The following is a 16,142-nucleotide window of genomic DNA, read 5'->3' as shown; positions in this document are numbered from 1 at the left end:
CAACACTGCGACCGTTGCGTACATCAACCACCAGGGCGGTCTACGCTCCCGTCGCATATATATATATATATATATTATTATTTTTATTTTTATTTTTTTATATATTTTAAAACAATCATTCCTGTGATGGCAAAGCTGCATTTATAGTATTAATTCAGTCATCAGTGTCACATGATCCTTCAAACCATTCTAATAAATCATTCTAAAATGCTGAGTAGGTGTTCAAGAAACACTTCTTATTTTCATTGTTGAAAACAATTGTGCCTCTTAATTTTTTATTTCGTAATCTTTTTTTTTCAGAATACTTTGATGAATAGAAAGCAAAAGAAGAGCAAAAGAAGAGCATTTATTTGAAAAAATAAAACTTTTATAACATTTTAAATGTCTTTTTTGATTAATTTAATGCATCCTTGCAGAATTAAAGTATTCATTTCTTTAAAAAAAAACATTAGGTCAAGCCTTACTGACCCCAAATGTTTGAACAGTACAATATATAAATTTACGGAATAATTTAACAATCAGCAGTAAACTGCACTAGACCAATCCTCCTTTGTTGTTTGTGGCAGCATTGAAGGATACTGTATTGGTTGCGGTGTTTTGCGTTCTCCTTCATCCTCTGCAGGTGTTGTTGGTGGCACTTGAGGCTCCAGGGGTTGTGCTTGAGCTGAGGGCCAGCAGCATTGTTCCTCTCCAGGCTATAGTAGAACACCTCGGCCTGCTTGAGCCATTCCAGCTCCTCCTCGCGTTTCACACTGGAGGGGTGAGGGCAGAGGTGGGTCAGCCAGACAGACAGATTACGGCTAACTTGCTGAATCAGTCTACGTGTTTGGTAGAACTTGTTTTAAGAGATCTGAACAAACCCTTAAGCCCATGTATTAAACTTTGGCGTGCAAATTGTCCTGTGCTGTTTGTGCTACAAACATAAGTGACACCCCAAGTCGTGTGGCTTGCTGAGGCGGGTTAATACCCATGATTCCTAAAATCCTAAATCCCCCACAAAGAACAAATGCCTCTTATCTGGCCTTCCACCCCTTTTCCCCAGTCACACCGAGGTCACTTCTAAGTCACAAAGCTACGCTGGTTGCATAACCTCTTGCTAAACTTCGGCTCAAAACACACAGCTGCACCAGTCCGGTTGCCAGCAGCTGAGAGTGCATCTGCTCTGCCCAGCTGGGTGTTCTGTGGGTCAGTGCACTCAGCTACAATCGGTCACATTCTCAATGAGTCAGACAAGTGCTGAGCAAGGCCATTATTACAGGAGAATACAGACCAGTATCATTCAAGAGATGTGGGGTATTGTGGCCTAGGCATTAAAGCTTAAGACTGCTAACTGAAAAGCTGCTGTTCGATCCGCAAGGAACAATACATGATTTGTCAGTATTGTGTCCTTGAGAAAGACTCTGAACCTCCTTGCAGTCTCTGGTAAATGACTACATTTTGATCTAAATAGTAATTTTTTTTTACATGAGTTTTTTTCATGTAAAATTGTGCTACAAGGTGCTATTTGGCTGCTAACTCATCTGAGTGGTTTTTAGCACATTGCTAAACAGTTGTTAGGCTGTAGTAGCGCTGAACAATTTGGGGGAAAATATCATTTAGATTTTTCTGATAAAAATTGTGACTGCAATTTAAAATGCCATTTTTTTTTTGCACAGTTTGGTCAAAAAACATTCTGATTATACATCAATATGAATATAAAATATATATTTTTATTATTATTTCAATGTAAAATGAGTATTTGATCAAATAATACAATCTTTTTTATATTTATTAAAATAACTTTAGAATTACAACATTATTAGCTGCTCTGAGACGCAGTAAAAATATTGTTATTGTAAGCTGCATGTGTGTAAATGAACACACTCCAAAACGTACTTGTACATATTTAATTAAACATCAGCCTTTGTGATTTGAAAATCGAATTAAGCCAAACTGCGATTGATTGTACTATTTCAATTAATCATTCAGCCCTACTTGTTAGGTGGATGCTTATAGGCCCATATCAAAAGACACACTTCCAAGTTTCTATTATATCCTGGTCTCTAGTCTCTCATTCAATGTAAGTCTACTGGATTTGTCCAAATGTTAAAATGTTATTTTTGTTGACTAAATTACATGCCATTTTAATCACAGTTAAAATTGACTAAAATTATTCTATCAAAAAATAATTGACTAAATTTATAGACATTTTCAAGACAAAAACATTGACTAAAACAACGGTGTAAAAATGAACACTTCTTCTACGTTTCAACTTTTCAAACCTATTTTTGCATCTATTATGCATATTGATAGGACGATTGCACAATCAGATGTTACCATCCCCTCACCTCTTGTCCTTATCCTTCCGAGCGTGTCTGGACCGGTCCTTGCTGTAGCCCTCATTGTCCAGCAGCATCTTACTGACCCATTTTATTTTGTTATTGGGTTCCAGGTCCGCCGAGGGGTCCACGTTCTCCAGGTCCCCAAGCTCACTGTGCAGAGGGTACGCAATAAGACACAAATTTCCTTCCTCATCCTCCTCGAAACTCACCGACACCACACCTGCAGAGGGATGAGAGAGAGATGGAATAGGAGAGAGAAAGAAAAAAAAATAGGTCAGAGGTGAAATCACAATAACTTCACTTAGGCAAACAGGAAGTGTCAGAGTTCCGAGCTTAAAGTAAACTGTCTTGGAAATCTTTAACATCTCTTACCCACTTCTCTTTTTTGCGCTTAAAAGCTTGCCAGTCTTTAACAAAAGCTACTGAGAGGAAGCAAAGAAGGCCGAGGGTTGGGAAGAGACAGAGAAGTCTGTGAAACAACAACAAGAGCCAATGTACAGGAGCTGTTTCACTGAATCAGTCACAACAAACCACATCAAATGTCTCTTCAATCAATGAAGAAAGGATAAGAAGGAAACCAGCCGACAAACAAATGACATGAGGCTAAATTTATGATGAAACCAACACTATTTATTGTCAAATATCATATCACTTCATGACTCAAATTTCAGACCGATTTCAAAAGCATCCAATAAAACACAATGCATCAAAACCTGGCAAAAAATGAAGGGATCATATGTGAACATTACAAGAATGTATTATGAACCCGAAAGACAGTTCCAAAGACATACACAAGAAACATCTTTGCACTGAAAAATAAATAATAAATAAACAAACAAATCTGTTATTCTGACAGAAGAGAGAGTACTAAAAAGGATAATGTTATGAAAAAGTCCATTTCAACCCTAAATAAAAAAAACAAATATATATATATATATATATATAAAATTGAAATAATTAATTAAAATAAAGATTTTTATTGTAACATTATTTTTTAGAGTTTTTTATTCTCATTCTCAATAACATTCTAGTATTTTTTTATATATATCAAAGTAGAAAATATGCAAATAATTCAATACACTAGTTTATTTAAATCAGCTTAAAACAGAAAAAAACTGCTACTATGCTGTATACATTTTAATCAAGTAAATTATACATTTAATTTTCCTTTTTGTTTATATAATTTTGTTTTGCATTACAGAGAATTAGATTTTGTTCGCATTATAGTAAAGAAATTATTTATAAAAAATCTAAAGCATTATTTATACGCACTTAATATAATATTATTGACATTGAAATCCTACAGTTCTGAAAAAGAAATTAATTTCAAAACAACAAACAACCACATAGATGTCCAAGCTTCTGTTTTGACATCACACCCATCCCCCAACCTCACCGAATAAAAAACAGATGTCCTGCACACTTATCACACTGATAAACAGGCCATATAAAGTGTATGGATGCTGCAGTGTGCATCCAAACAGGGCTGTATGTATGTGTGTCTTGTGTTTTGAAAGAACACAGAGAGGGAAAAAAAGAGATAGATGGACATAAGCAAAAATCTAAGCTGGAGGAACTTGTCTTTCCAGGTGTGTCCTTGGGAATGACAGTTGAAAACAGCTGGTGATGAATATTTTTGTGGAAAACATGATACATTTTTTCAGGATTCTTCATATTGAAATCTTTTGTGACATTATATATGTCTTTACTGTCATTTTTGATCAAAACATTTTAAAAAAAAAAAAAAAAAAAAAAAAACCTGACACCTAGGTGTATGCGTTAAAGTATAGCCTTAACTTACCTTATAGGGGCCCTACCTGAAAGGGACATTTACAAAGATAACAAATATTTAAAGAAATTTAAACTTCCATAAAACACAAAGGTGATGGTTGTAGCCATTCACTTTTATTGTAAAAAACAATGAAGTGTCTTTTTTTATTCCACTAAATAAAGTAAGTCAACCAGGTTTGGAATTACCTGAGGGTGAGCAAACAATGGCATATATATAAACTGGTGCTCTCGGGGGATGAGCGGTTTGCATATCGCCCGCCCCCCGAAGCGGAACACACACGAGTGTCCCCCAACCTGGTGCACAAAGGGCTCAAGGAGCACCCCTTTCCCCAAATACCCCTGCGGCTCTGTCTGCATCCCCTCGATGGCTGGGCTCATCCTCCGGGAGCATTAGACTCTCGCTCCTGGTCCAGTTGGACACCACAGACGTGTAGACGGATGAAACGGACTAGAAGGCCTCTATATATTTCTCTCTGCCTTTCGTTCTATCTCGATTCACTCTATCGTTTATTCACGGTCAGCGATGTAATCTCCGCCGTGCAGCAGAACACTGCAGGACATAAACAAAAGAAACAGGAAGGAGGAAGAAAGGCGACACGACAGAAGAAAGAACACAGCTCTGTGTTTGGATTCAATCCTTTCTTTTACGACACGAATAATCTAGTTCGTATCTTCCTTATTTAGCAAAGAGCTCTGTATTTGTTCTAAGGGCGAAATTTAGGGAATTTAATCGAGAAAGAGCCGCTTAAACGCCTGAGTGTGGCCGCTTTCTCGGAAGCTCTTCTACTGACACCGTAATCTCTCGCCGAGCTGAGAAAATGTCAGTGCTGCATCAGTAGCTCCGCCTCTAACACAAAATCGACCAATCAGAGCACCAGAAACGGTGTTGGGTGGCAACAAGCGGAGATGACAGCATGCGAACAAAGAGTGAGGAAGGGTGGGGGAGGGGAGGATGTAGAAGGAAAACAGTCTCGGGTGGAGGGGGAGGAGCTGAGCGACTCAGCTGTTTTTCTCCCTGTGACATGGATGTTTTTTAGGGAAGCTGGTAAAGTGCACATTTTAAAGCACTCGCAAGGGTCACGACAAGAAAATGCAGTTTACGGGGGACAGGAAACGAAAGAAGCAGAAATGAAAATTATCTAAATTGAATTAAAATATTAAATGAAAACAATTATAAACTAGTAGATAACATCGACATGGCCAAGATGCCAAAGAAAAAACAATAATTTGAACAATAAGTAATATATATATTTTTTTTTCAATTTTATTTGTTTATTTGTATTTTCACAATACACATTGTTTCAAAGCTGCTTAACATAAATCATGATGTCAATTTTTTTATAATACCTTAATGTCCTCATGCCTTTTATAGTTGCTTTTAGCAGATAAGGCTGGGCAATAATATAATTTACATTTTGTGATGATCCCAACAAGGCCTATATAGCCTACTGTTTATTGATTTGCTTGAGTAAACAGATAAAGTTGGATATACTTATATATCCATACATTATATAGAGAGCTGTGTGTGATAATATAGTTTACATTTTGCGACAATCTAAACAATCAGGCAGTTGAGATTTGCTATATAGTATCTCTTTATAAGAGTTTACTGTATGTATGTGGATGAAGTTGGATATACTAGCTATATTCAAACTTATATAGAGAGCTTTGCAACAATAGGCATATAATAGTTTACATATATTTTAAGATGATATGAATAGTCACACAGCCAAGATTTGTGTATAGTGGGTACATACTGCTTTACCTGAGTATACTGTATATGCGGCTGGATGTACCATAAATCCAACTTTAAATATACTATAATAATATATCGATAATATATTTTGTGATGATATAAACACAATATGCCCCTTTAATCGCCGATGCTAAAGTGCCCTTTCGGTCCAATCTTTGGGGTCAATCATTCAGCCGACAAAATGAAGTAGGGTGTCTCTCCTGCCTAAGTGGACAGATGTTTGTTTTCTATGAGGAACTGAAAGCACTGAGTTTCAGACAGTGGCAATGGTATTGTGTCAGGTTTTTTTTTTTTTTTAGATTGAAACAGTGAATGAAATGCTGTTATATGCTATTCAGTGCAAATTGTGATGAGAGTAAATGGGCAATATAATTCTGAAAACATCACAGAAAGTTAATGGAATGACCTGGCCACATGATTTTTTCTCAGAGAAAGAGAAATATGCATAGTTTGAAGGAGGATGGACACATGTATCATATACAATAGGAGGTCTGCAGTAGTGTTGGACCACAGACAGCGGGTTTGACTTTAATCTCTCTCTCTAATACCGTCTGCTGGAACTCAGGAGTGGAAAATGGGTCATGGAAAAAGCATGAGAGAAGGATGGAAAACATGAATAACCACTACAGTGCAGGAACCCCTTTTTCTTGAAATTATCAAGACAGCCAGATGCATCTTTACTATTGAATATTACTTCAGAGACTATCTAATAATTATACCATTGTCTAATATTATTTAAAAGATTTAAATTTAAATTCTGTCAGAATGTAAAAATCTTCATGCTGTTCCAAACATTTTCATTATTACATGTAATATACAGTATAAGATAAATGAAATATTTTGTTTTTATTGTTATGAACAAATGCAAGTAGAGTGTTACCAGTACCTGTCATGCTAAAAAAGACTAAATAAAAATAAAAAGCAGCATTTAAGAAGTCTGTAACTTATATTCTGAAGCCAAAATACCATCGACTGAGAAAAGGACCCAGATTTAAGTTGTTATTTGCTGAAATCTATTTTGCATTAGCAGCATTTTCTGTGATGCAGAGCTTTAAACATTAATACGTCATTACCATATTTGAGAATGTGAGCATGGCAGTGTCAAAGGGCCACACAATTTAATTTATTCATTAATGGAACAAATGCAAATTGAGGGGTGGTATACCAGCGGTTAAAGGTTTTGACCAGTGACACAGGCCTGGCGCTTTGATCACAGAGACCTTTGAGACCTGTGAACTTGAGAATCCCTGAGAGAACCATTGTGCCTTTAAATAGGGTACATAACCCCAAATGGGTTGTCCCTGATATTTTTGTTAAGCTATTTAAGCAGCTTCTGCTAAATGACAAGTAATTCATCACAGAACTAACTAGATATGCTGCTATTAAGATCTATAGAGACCAGTATGTCTTTACAAATGTTTAAACAACACTGACCTCCAGTTAAGTAGTGAAACGAGGGCAGGAGCCAATTCAAACTACCAACAGAGTGAAACACCAGCCTAATTACTGATTTGAGACGGAACAGAGAGTTTCAGCAGTTGCTTGCTGTTGCAATACATTCTGAGATATATGAAACATTCTGTGACCCAAGTGAGAATGAGAGCACTGGATCCTGCAATTAGTGATAGGTTTGCTGTGGCGCTTTTGGCAGAGTTCTAACAAGGGCATTAAACTGTGGCCAATGCCAAGGCAGCACTCAACTCCTCTTAATTCAATCCCAGACTTGGTACGCTGTGATCCAGCACAAAAAAGAAAGTCTGCCAGATCACGGTGTGCCCTGTAACCCAATAAGAACTTGAGGTCAAAGCCAAGGCCAAGACTGGGCTCCATGAATTGAGACAGGTGAGACAGTAATGCGATTAAGGCCATGCAAATCTCTCAATGTAGCACCCAATGGGTTAAAGACACTGGAATGAATGTGCAGACTGGCATCATCAAACCAGGACAAAGTGTATGTGTTAGCATGTTTTGTGCAATTATGAACACAGGTTGCTGGCCATTTGGTGTTGTGAGATGTGTAGCATTTTTTTTTTTTGGCAAGTAAATAAAATTAAAATTGACTCTATTTACCTTCTTAATACTATTCTTTCTTCATTTTTTTTTAATGGTTCGTAATGGTCTTAGTGCGCATGATTTATCAGTGCATATTATTAAAGAAAAATATGTATCTGCAAAATCTTTCAACAAAATATAGTTTAAAGGAAATGACATTCCTTTTCAGCTGACATCAACAAGATCCTTTATTTTTCAACCCTCACCCTCTTCTTCATCCACCTGTAATAAGAGACCAATTAGAGACCACTTTTCATGATCCAATCAATTTTTATTGTAAATTTAAGTCCTGGCCTACATATTTTCATTTTCCTTGCATTAAATATTCATAAATATTTCAGTAATATGTGACCCTATGCAAGAAAATGGATTGTGAATTGAGAATAATGCAATCTATAATAAGCTATAAAATACATAGAAAGAATGTATATACATAGAATAAGGTTGGTTAGCCCTGAAAAGAAGGACAATAATTTAATTTATATATTTCATCATTCTAAGGAATCACTAGTGGTTAGTAAAAAATATTGCACTGAAATATCACATACAGAAGTAGTGTTAAATAAACTCTCCCCTGTGTTTTGAATCACTTATAGCAATTAGAGAGCAATGACAGAATATGACATCCCCAGATTCCAAATTTGTGTGTGTGTGTATGAGACAGAGTAATTAAGAGAGGACAGTATGACCTTGAGGAACCCACGGGGGCCAAATCTCCTGATTTTGCCCACGTGATGACAGTGGCGCGAGCAATAAGTATGGATTAGTATGGGGTAAATGAGAAGGTGTTGACTGACATACCTGAAAACAAACATAAAGGACAGCTGGCAAAGTTAGTGAGAAAGGAAAGCAAAAGAAAATCTTACTAGTAATACTTACTCACTATAAAGTTACCTGAGGAACACGAGAAGGCCTTTTCCATGAGTATTTTGACCTATACACAAACACTTCTGCTTAGCAGTGAGATCATACTCTAAGTACGAATCTAACTGACCAGCCAAACCAGACAACAATACAGGCCAATAGCCAAAGATCCCTAAACAGCCATGTCCTGCGCTGGGTGGAAAATAGTTGGGCTCAAGGTAAGTCTATTTACCAGACAGCTCAGAGCAAATCTGCACAGGTCACAGAATAATACCTGCACAGTACCTATACTCTCACATAGTGACTAATAATAGCACTGTTTTTCAGTAGTCTTATAATAGAGGTGGATTATATTTGAATTACATTAAATATATACATCCCTAGTAAATGTAGCCATTTGTTCTATATAGATTTACATTGCACATATATTTCAATAACATATAGTTTACTAAACCTTTCATTTTCTGTCACTAATACAACCCCTTTTTAAAAAAAACTTTGCCATAAAACTAGACAAATGGACAGTTAAATAGATAATAAAACAATCATTTAAACAAATTACCTATAATAACATGCTCCAAAAGTGTTCAGCAGCATATACAAATAGCGGAAGAATCAGGTAATACAATCTTAAAATACTCTGTGGCTTTCTAATTTTAATAAACATATGTAAAACATGTTGAGCATTTCTTGACTGGAGTCTTTAGAGTATCTTAAACGATTGCCTGGATGTCAAAGTTGTCTGCGGTTTTGACTTCGCTCGTCCACACTATGAAAACAATCCATCACGTGCAATAAACACATGTACGTGACACGGAGATAATCCATCTTCAATGTCAGCACATGTAACCCAGAATATCCCTTACATCTGTCTATATATGAAGCCCTTCCTGAGCTGGTGCGATCATGACACGCATAACGGTTGATTTAAAATAAGCCACATGCCGGATACAGTGAGAGTGTGTCTTGATGTCTTTATGAAGGGTCGTTGGCCTGAACACACACATCCTCTCTAAGACAAAGCTTTTGAAACATCCTGAGTGCTCTCCACCCTACCTTAGAGAACAGCATATCCTGCTGAGATATGAATGCTGTCAGTCCTAGTGTGTGTGGGTCAAGTTTTGCCAACATTGTGGGGACCAAATGTCCCCATTGTAATAATATGTTAAGGAAAAAGCTTATCACACTAGATAATGAAAATATAATTAATCTATTACTGTTCCTACATAATTTTTAACAACAAACAGTGGTAAAATATATATTTAGGAGTCTTAGACCTTTCCAACGATATATAGTTTGTCATGATTAGATTAGGATTTAATTATTGAAAAAAATATATTGAAGTAAACTTAGGCGTCCCGTATACGGGACGGTGACAGTTAAGGGGAAACTAGTCATGTGTAGAAAGTCGGATTCATACTAGTGAATTGGTTCATTTGAAACTCTCTCATATGTAGCATCGAAAAGTCCATTTCATTTTAGTGAACTGGTTCAACTGGTTCATTAAATAAACTAGTTATATTTCGTTGGAAAGTCAGATTTATTCTAGTGAATCAGTTCATTTTAAATTATGTAGCACTGGAAAGTCCCAATTGTTCTATGGTGAATCGGTTCATTCTAAGCTAGTCATGTGGAAAGTCAGATTCATTCTAATGAATATATAGCATTGGAACTGGTCTAGTGAACTTGTTCATTCTAAACTAGTCATATATCATTGAAAAGTCAGATTCATTCTAGTGAATAGGTTCATTTTATACTCTCTCAAAGCATTGGAAAATCTGATTCATTCAAGTGAACTAGTTCATTCTAAACTAGTCATATAGTGTTGGGCTCATTCGGACAATCCATTGAAAATAAACAGATTCTCAAAAATTATTCACATTTTGAGTCCCAGTTATATGTTTCCAACTCGGTTATGTAAATGATGATGCTTGTGTTGTATTTAGTATAAATGTATTAGTTCAAGTTTAATTCTATGCTTGTAGACTATAGGCCACTGGTGTTGGTTTTAGTCTAGAGTTTCAGGAGTTTAGAATATGAGAAAGAAACCATTTAAAAGTATGTTATGTAACATATAGATGCCACACAGGAGGACCTTGTTCATTTTAACTTCCCTTCGCTTATTTGCTGAAGAGAGCAAACTCACACACCTGTGCTCACAAAGAGCAGCTGTACTCCCATGCTTATGCTCACACAAATGTGCATCATCAATACTTACAACACCCATCTAATGCTGTATACAGAGCTGGAAAGTGGATTCCTCAGACACCTGGAGACATTTTTCTGATCTCCATGGTAACCCACTGCTGTGTCACATTTGACCGAGATGATACATTTTGTATTATACAATCGCATGATATTTCTGCAGAACATTTCAGAAAAAAATACCCGTACTCTAAAACACTGTGAATAAAATAACAAAACAAAATAAATAAAATTGTCTGAGTTCTTGTGTGTGATGACAGTACAGTACATATACAAGAACAGATTAAAAATTCATTAAAAATAAATAATAATCATTTTGCCTTTAGTTTTGATGTTTCATGAACATTCCCAATGAAAAGTATAAATAAATAAATAAATTTAAAAAAATAATTTACAAATGTACTTTTTGGGCTGTCATCGTGTCCTGCAATTTTTTTTAAATTCTATTCACAGCTATTAACATTACGAAATCAAAACATACTTTCATATAAGTGTTCATTACTCTTTTGTGGTGCACATTAATTCACATATAGTTTGTATTTTCTATTTGTATGCTGTGCGATATTCTCTGTAAAGATTTTTTGTTCACTGTATTTCATATAAATTGCATTTCATCGTATTCATATTTTCATATCATTTATGAAAAACATGTCTTTATAATATCATATAATTTATTTTCTCACAGAATGGAACAATGTGTCTATATATATATATATATATATATATATACTGTATATATACTATTTTATATTACATACCGTCTTGTAATGTAGCTTGTAATGTAGTCGTGCAGTAAGAAAGATACAACTCTTAATTTTTTATAGGAATTTTACAAGGACTTCTAAATGTGTCTCAACTTGTATATATTGCCAGTATGACCTAAACTCATAGTACTTCATGATACTGTATCTACGTGTGTGGACTGTGGCCGCGGTAACACAATCTAGAGAATGTCAATAAAGAGAGATAGATCATAAGCAGGCACCTGGTGTCATTTCCTCGACTAGAATTTAGCACTCAAAGTGAGAGATACAGCGAGACAAGAAGACAGTCTAGAGTTGGATGGTGACAGATATATGGAGAAAAGAGGGTGAATTCCAGAGCATTGACACCCAACCCTCACGTGAGGGATAAAATGAGCAAACTTATTAGCATTATTGATTGGCAACTCATCTACTCACCATACCCTAAATACATGATCTGGCTTTCTTTTTTATAGCCTTCTTATTTATAAATGTTACAAAAGGTTAGAATACAGCTGCAAAGGCCCATACGGAAATGTAATATATGACAAATGTAATTTCTGACATCCCCAATATCAAGAGAGATATTGCCATATATGTTACCTATAAGGTGATATATAATTTTCATATACGTACATTCTCTAGGCAGATGAAGATAATAACATACGGAAGTTTATAATATATAAAATTCCCATAGTAAAATCTGTATATGTACATATGTAAATGATTTCTATTTGATGATTTTTAATGATGTTATATAGAAACCATATATGTCAACATGCAATATATAGTTTATTTATATATGTATTATACATGTATATGTATTTTATTAATAAACCTATTAAAATAACATATATAAAAAATCTGTATATTTACACATGTTTTTGTAATACATTTTTAAATAAATGTCTATCTTTTATATTTACTTATATAATATCAACATGTATTAACAGGTTTTAGGATGGATGTACATGACATATATATACAAAAATGTATTTGTATACATATTTGTATGTGCTAGATATTTATGTTAATATATTAAAATTGTTCCAACTAATAGGTTTAATATATGTTTTTATTATGTTATGTTATTAATCAGTTTTTATTTGTGCATCAGTTTTTGTTACGTCAGATGCATATTTCACAACTCCACCTAAATTATTCTTTCACACATTTGTAAATGTCATGTCAAGCCAGTTATATATATATAATGCTTTTCACAATACTTACTGTTTCATAATCAGCATTACAGAAAATAGCTTGTTACAAATCCTTCCACTTAGCAAGCCAAGGGCAATGTGACATGGAAAAACCATAGTCAATTAAATGTGATCATTTATATTTAATAGGTAAATTAGCAGGCATTAATTGCTAGCGGCCATAGGGCAAACCCAGATGTGATGCTATACTGAAGAAAAACAAGAAGGAGGGGAAAAAGTGAAAGTGTGAAACCAGAGTGAGTTCAGAGTGAATTAAAGTGTAGTCTCATGTGCGGTTAGAAAGAGATATCTTACAGACAGACTGTAACCTAAGATAAGCTTTTAAATTTTTACATGGAAATCTGATCATATTAAAATGGCTACACCAATTATTCATGCTTCTAAAGCAACTGCATTGTCATCGTACAGTTAATATACTTTAATAGCCCTCATTACGTTTCGTGGAAAAACTCACGCTCTGTAAGTGTGTGCTTTAGAGTATGTTTGTTTGTGCTGTTACTGTGTTTTGGGTGTGATATAATGCATTGTACCCAGTGTACCATAGCATTTAATTGCATGCATAGTTAATTTAGGTTGTGAAAACATCCTGAGACTGCATCTGTGTACTCCTTTGCTTTGAGGGAGCTTAGATATTCTCATCTCATGGGTTGTGGTTCAGTGTATCTGTGTGCCACAGTCACCTATAGGGATTTCTGAGCATATCTAGACAAAAAAATGAGAGAAGCGCCGTTCTTTTGTCTCACCTCACCTGAGACTGTGTGTCTTGCTTTCTTCATATCTTGCACGTTCTCTCTCCTTATGTGCACACTTGCCCCACCTCTATCGATCTGCACTGCATCCCTCGTTTCTGCTGTTGTCTGAGTAGTGAACAGTGTTGGGGAAACCACTTTGAAACTGTACCTTGACAAACTACATGCTCTTAATTAACCTGACAGTGAGGGCCTTCTTTCTAGGAAAAATTTGTTAAAAAATATATTGGTCCCTGCAAATATTCAAGTCAAGAGACTTGGTGTAAAAACACTGGTATGTATCAGTTCACCGCACTTATCCAAAATTAAAATGGCAGCATGCCGTGAGAAAGCTGCAGAGCATGAGGTAAAGTTTGATCTTTTACATGTTATTTTCATATTTTCATGGGATACAAACTGTAAAAATGAAAATAAAAGCAAGAAGAAAAACTTGTATTTTTTTATTTTATTTTTTTAAATGTGTTACTGGATGGCAAAAAAATTAAATTAAATGTAAAATTAAAAAAATAAAATTTTCTGAGGTATTTTTAACTTCCCACCCTTATAATGGTTCCACCACTACATAAGGATAATTACGATAACATTGAATCATATCTGATCTGAATAAATAATAATTATTATTCGATTATATAAGTCAGTAAAAAAGAGCAGTAGTTTGGCTCGCTAGCACAAATTTAATAGGCTATATAAAAAATATAGAATAGGCTATATAAAATGTAAACTGTATAAAATATATATATACATATATTTAAATAAATACGTAAATACGTAAAATGCCACTAATACTCCAGTGATTCAAAAGAATCGGGGAAAAAATGGGGTTTTGAATCAGTTCGTTGAAATGAACCGTTTCAACGATCGAACGAATAGACTCGCTGAAATTAATCGGAAATCCAACGCTATTTGAGAGAAACATTCTAGTTTGTTACTTCAAAACGTTCGATTGTAAGTTGCAAAATAATTACACACAAAGTCAACGCTGTACGTTTTGCCACTCTACACCGCTCCTCATTACAGCAAAAAGCGCTAATTACTGAAATAGCAACATTATTTTGAAAAACGTTGTTTCGTTTAGTGAGTTCCTCCGCGACGCGTTTTCCTCCACTGTTCCCTCAGCTGCTCCTGTCCTGGATAAACAGGTAAACAGACCCAAAGAACACACACAGCCAAAAACAAAACCGATGGAGCTACGTTTAGATGAGCAGAATAGAAGATTTTAACTGTTGGGTCTATTATAATATGAAATGGTCACATATAGTTATTATATACTTTTATTTATTAAGTTATTACAAATGTTATTATTATTTTTATTTTTAACTAATCATTTTATAGTAATAAACATTCTGTTTTACATTAAGCCATACTTGTCACTGTCTTTCCCCTTGTTAAAGTGTTGATGTGTGAGAGATGTGGAAAATAATGTGTTTTTTTAACTTTAAACCGCATAAACACATTTCATTACACCAAATACACAAAATAATGTTCTTTTTAGCAGCATCATATGACCCGTTTTAAGTGATGTGATGGATATCTAGAAGGTGATATGAGGCCTCCTTGTGCTGCAGCCAAAAAGCTGTTTGAGAGTGTGGATGTTCTGATTGGCTGTTGATTGTTTTGTGGAAGGGTGCTGATGTTCTGATTGGCTGTTGAATGTTTTTGCGAAAGGGTGCTGATGTTCTGATTGGCTGGGTCCCAGCAGGCACGGCACACCTGAGACCGAATGCTGAGTGTCTGTGGGCTGCAGCGGGCACAGTGGAAAAATACAGAATCCCAACTCTGCCAACCGTGAATAGGTTCACAGGGAGATGTGCATAAACACAGGCACACAAACAGGGCATAGAACACACAATTTTTTATTTAGAATCAGAATCCATTCAACACCTTTGAAGTCTAATATGCATGTGTGCTTGAGAGTAATTTAGCTCCTGTCAGCATTGCATGTTATTTTGATCACACAGTGGCCCACAATTTACATATGCATGTTTGAAAAGAAATTATCATAAGTATTAGCAAATGAAATGCAGAAAATCAGTCCTGGACCTGGTTAGACAGGACTGCAATTTCATTACCAAAACAAAACCCATAATCCTATTCTATGCAGTCTCTTCCTGGGATTGAAATGCATCTAATTTTCCACAAGATGCAACAATGAAAAATTAATTACTGAGATTTGCTATGTTCAGCATATTTGGAAATATGAAATCACAAGCCATAGCAGCTTTACCAACACAATTTTTACATTTTCCCATGCAAAACTGTTGCCAAGTTGGTGCTACACTGTAAAAAATGAAATGACCAATAAGTTATGACAACAACGTGTTTTTACATCATTAAAATAAGTTAAGCAATTTTCAACTTCATTTTATAAGTTGTACAAGGTTCAACTCAGTTTTTAAGCCAGTTTAATGTAATTTAAGTTGAAATGACTTAAACAGCTAAGT

At 35.1% G+C, this 16,142-nt stretch overlaps 1 protein-coding gene across 1 annotated transcript in view; it reads right to left on the bottom strand.

Moving 5' to 3' along the window:
- The window catches only part of LOC107750247 (inositol hexakisphosphate kinase 2-like), a 6,754-nt gene extending 1,840 nt beyond the window's left edge, over positions 1–4,914 (bottom strand). The window contains exons 1-4 of the mRNA XM_016565557.1: positions 4,284–4,914; positions 2,698–2,701; positions 2,328–2,541; positions 580–752 (exon numbers count right to left, since the gene is read on the bottom strand). Coding sequence (XP_016421043.1) covers positions 580–752; positions 2,328–2,541; positions 2,698–2,701; positions 4,284–4,490 — 598 coding nt within the window. The 5' untranslated portion in view covers positions 4,491–4,914. The remainder of the gene's footprint in view (positions 1–579; positions 753–2,327; positions 2,542–2,697; positions 2,702–4,283) is intronic.
- Between the last annotated feature and the right edge of the window lie 11,228 nt (positions 4,915–16,142).

This window comes from Sinocyclocheilus rhinocerous, unplaced genomic scaffold, assembly GCF_001515625.1.
Source record: "Sinocyclocheilus rhinocerous isolate Xijiao unplaced genomic scaffold, SAMN03320098_v1.1 scaffold963, whole genome shotgun sequence".
Lineage (NCBI taxonomy): Eukaryota > Metazoa > Chordata > Actinopteri > Cypriniformes > Cyprinidae > Sinocyclocheilus > Sinocyclocheilus rhinocerous.
Note: the sequence above shows the minus strand (reverse complement) of the source record. Positions and strands in the feature narration are given on the sequence as shown.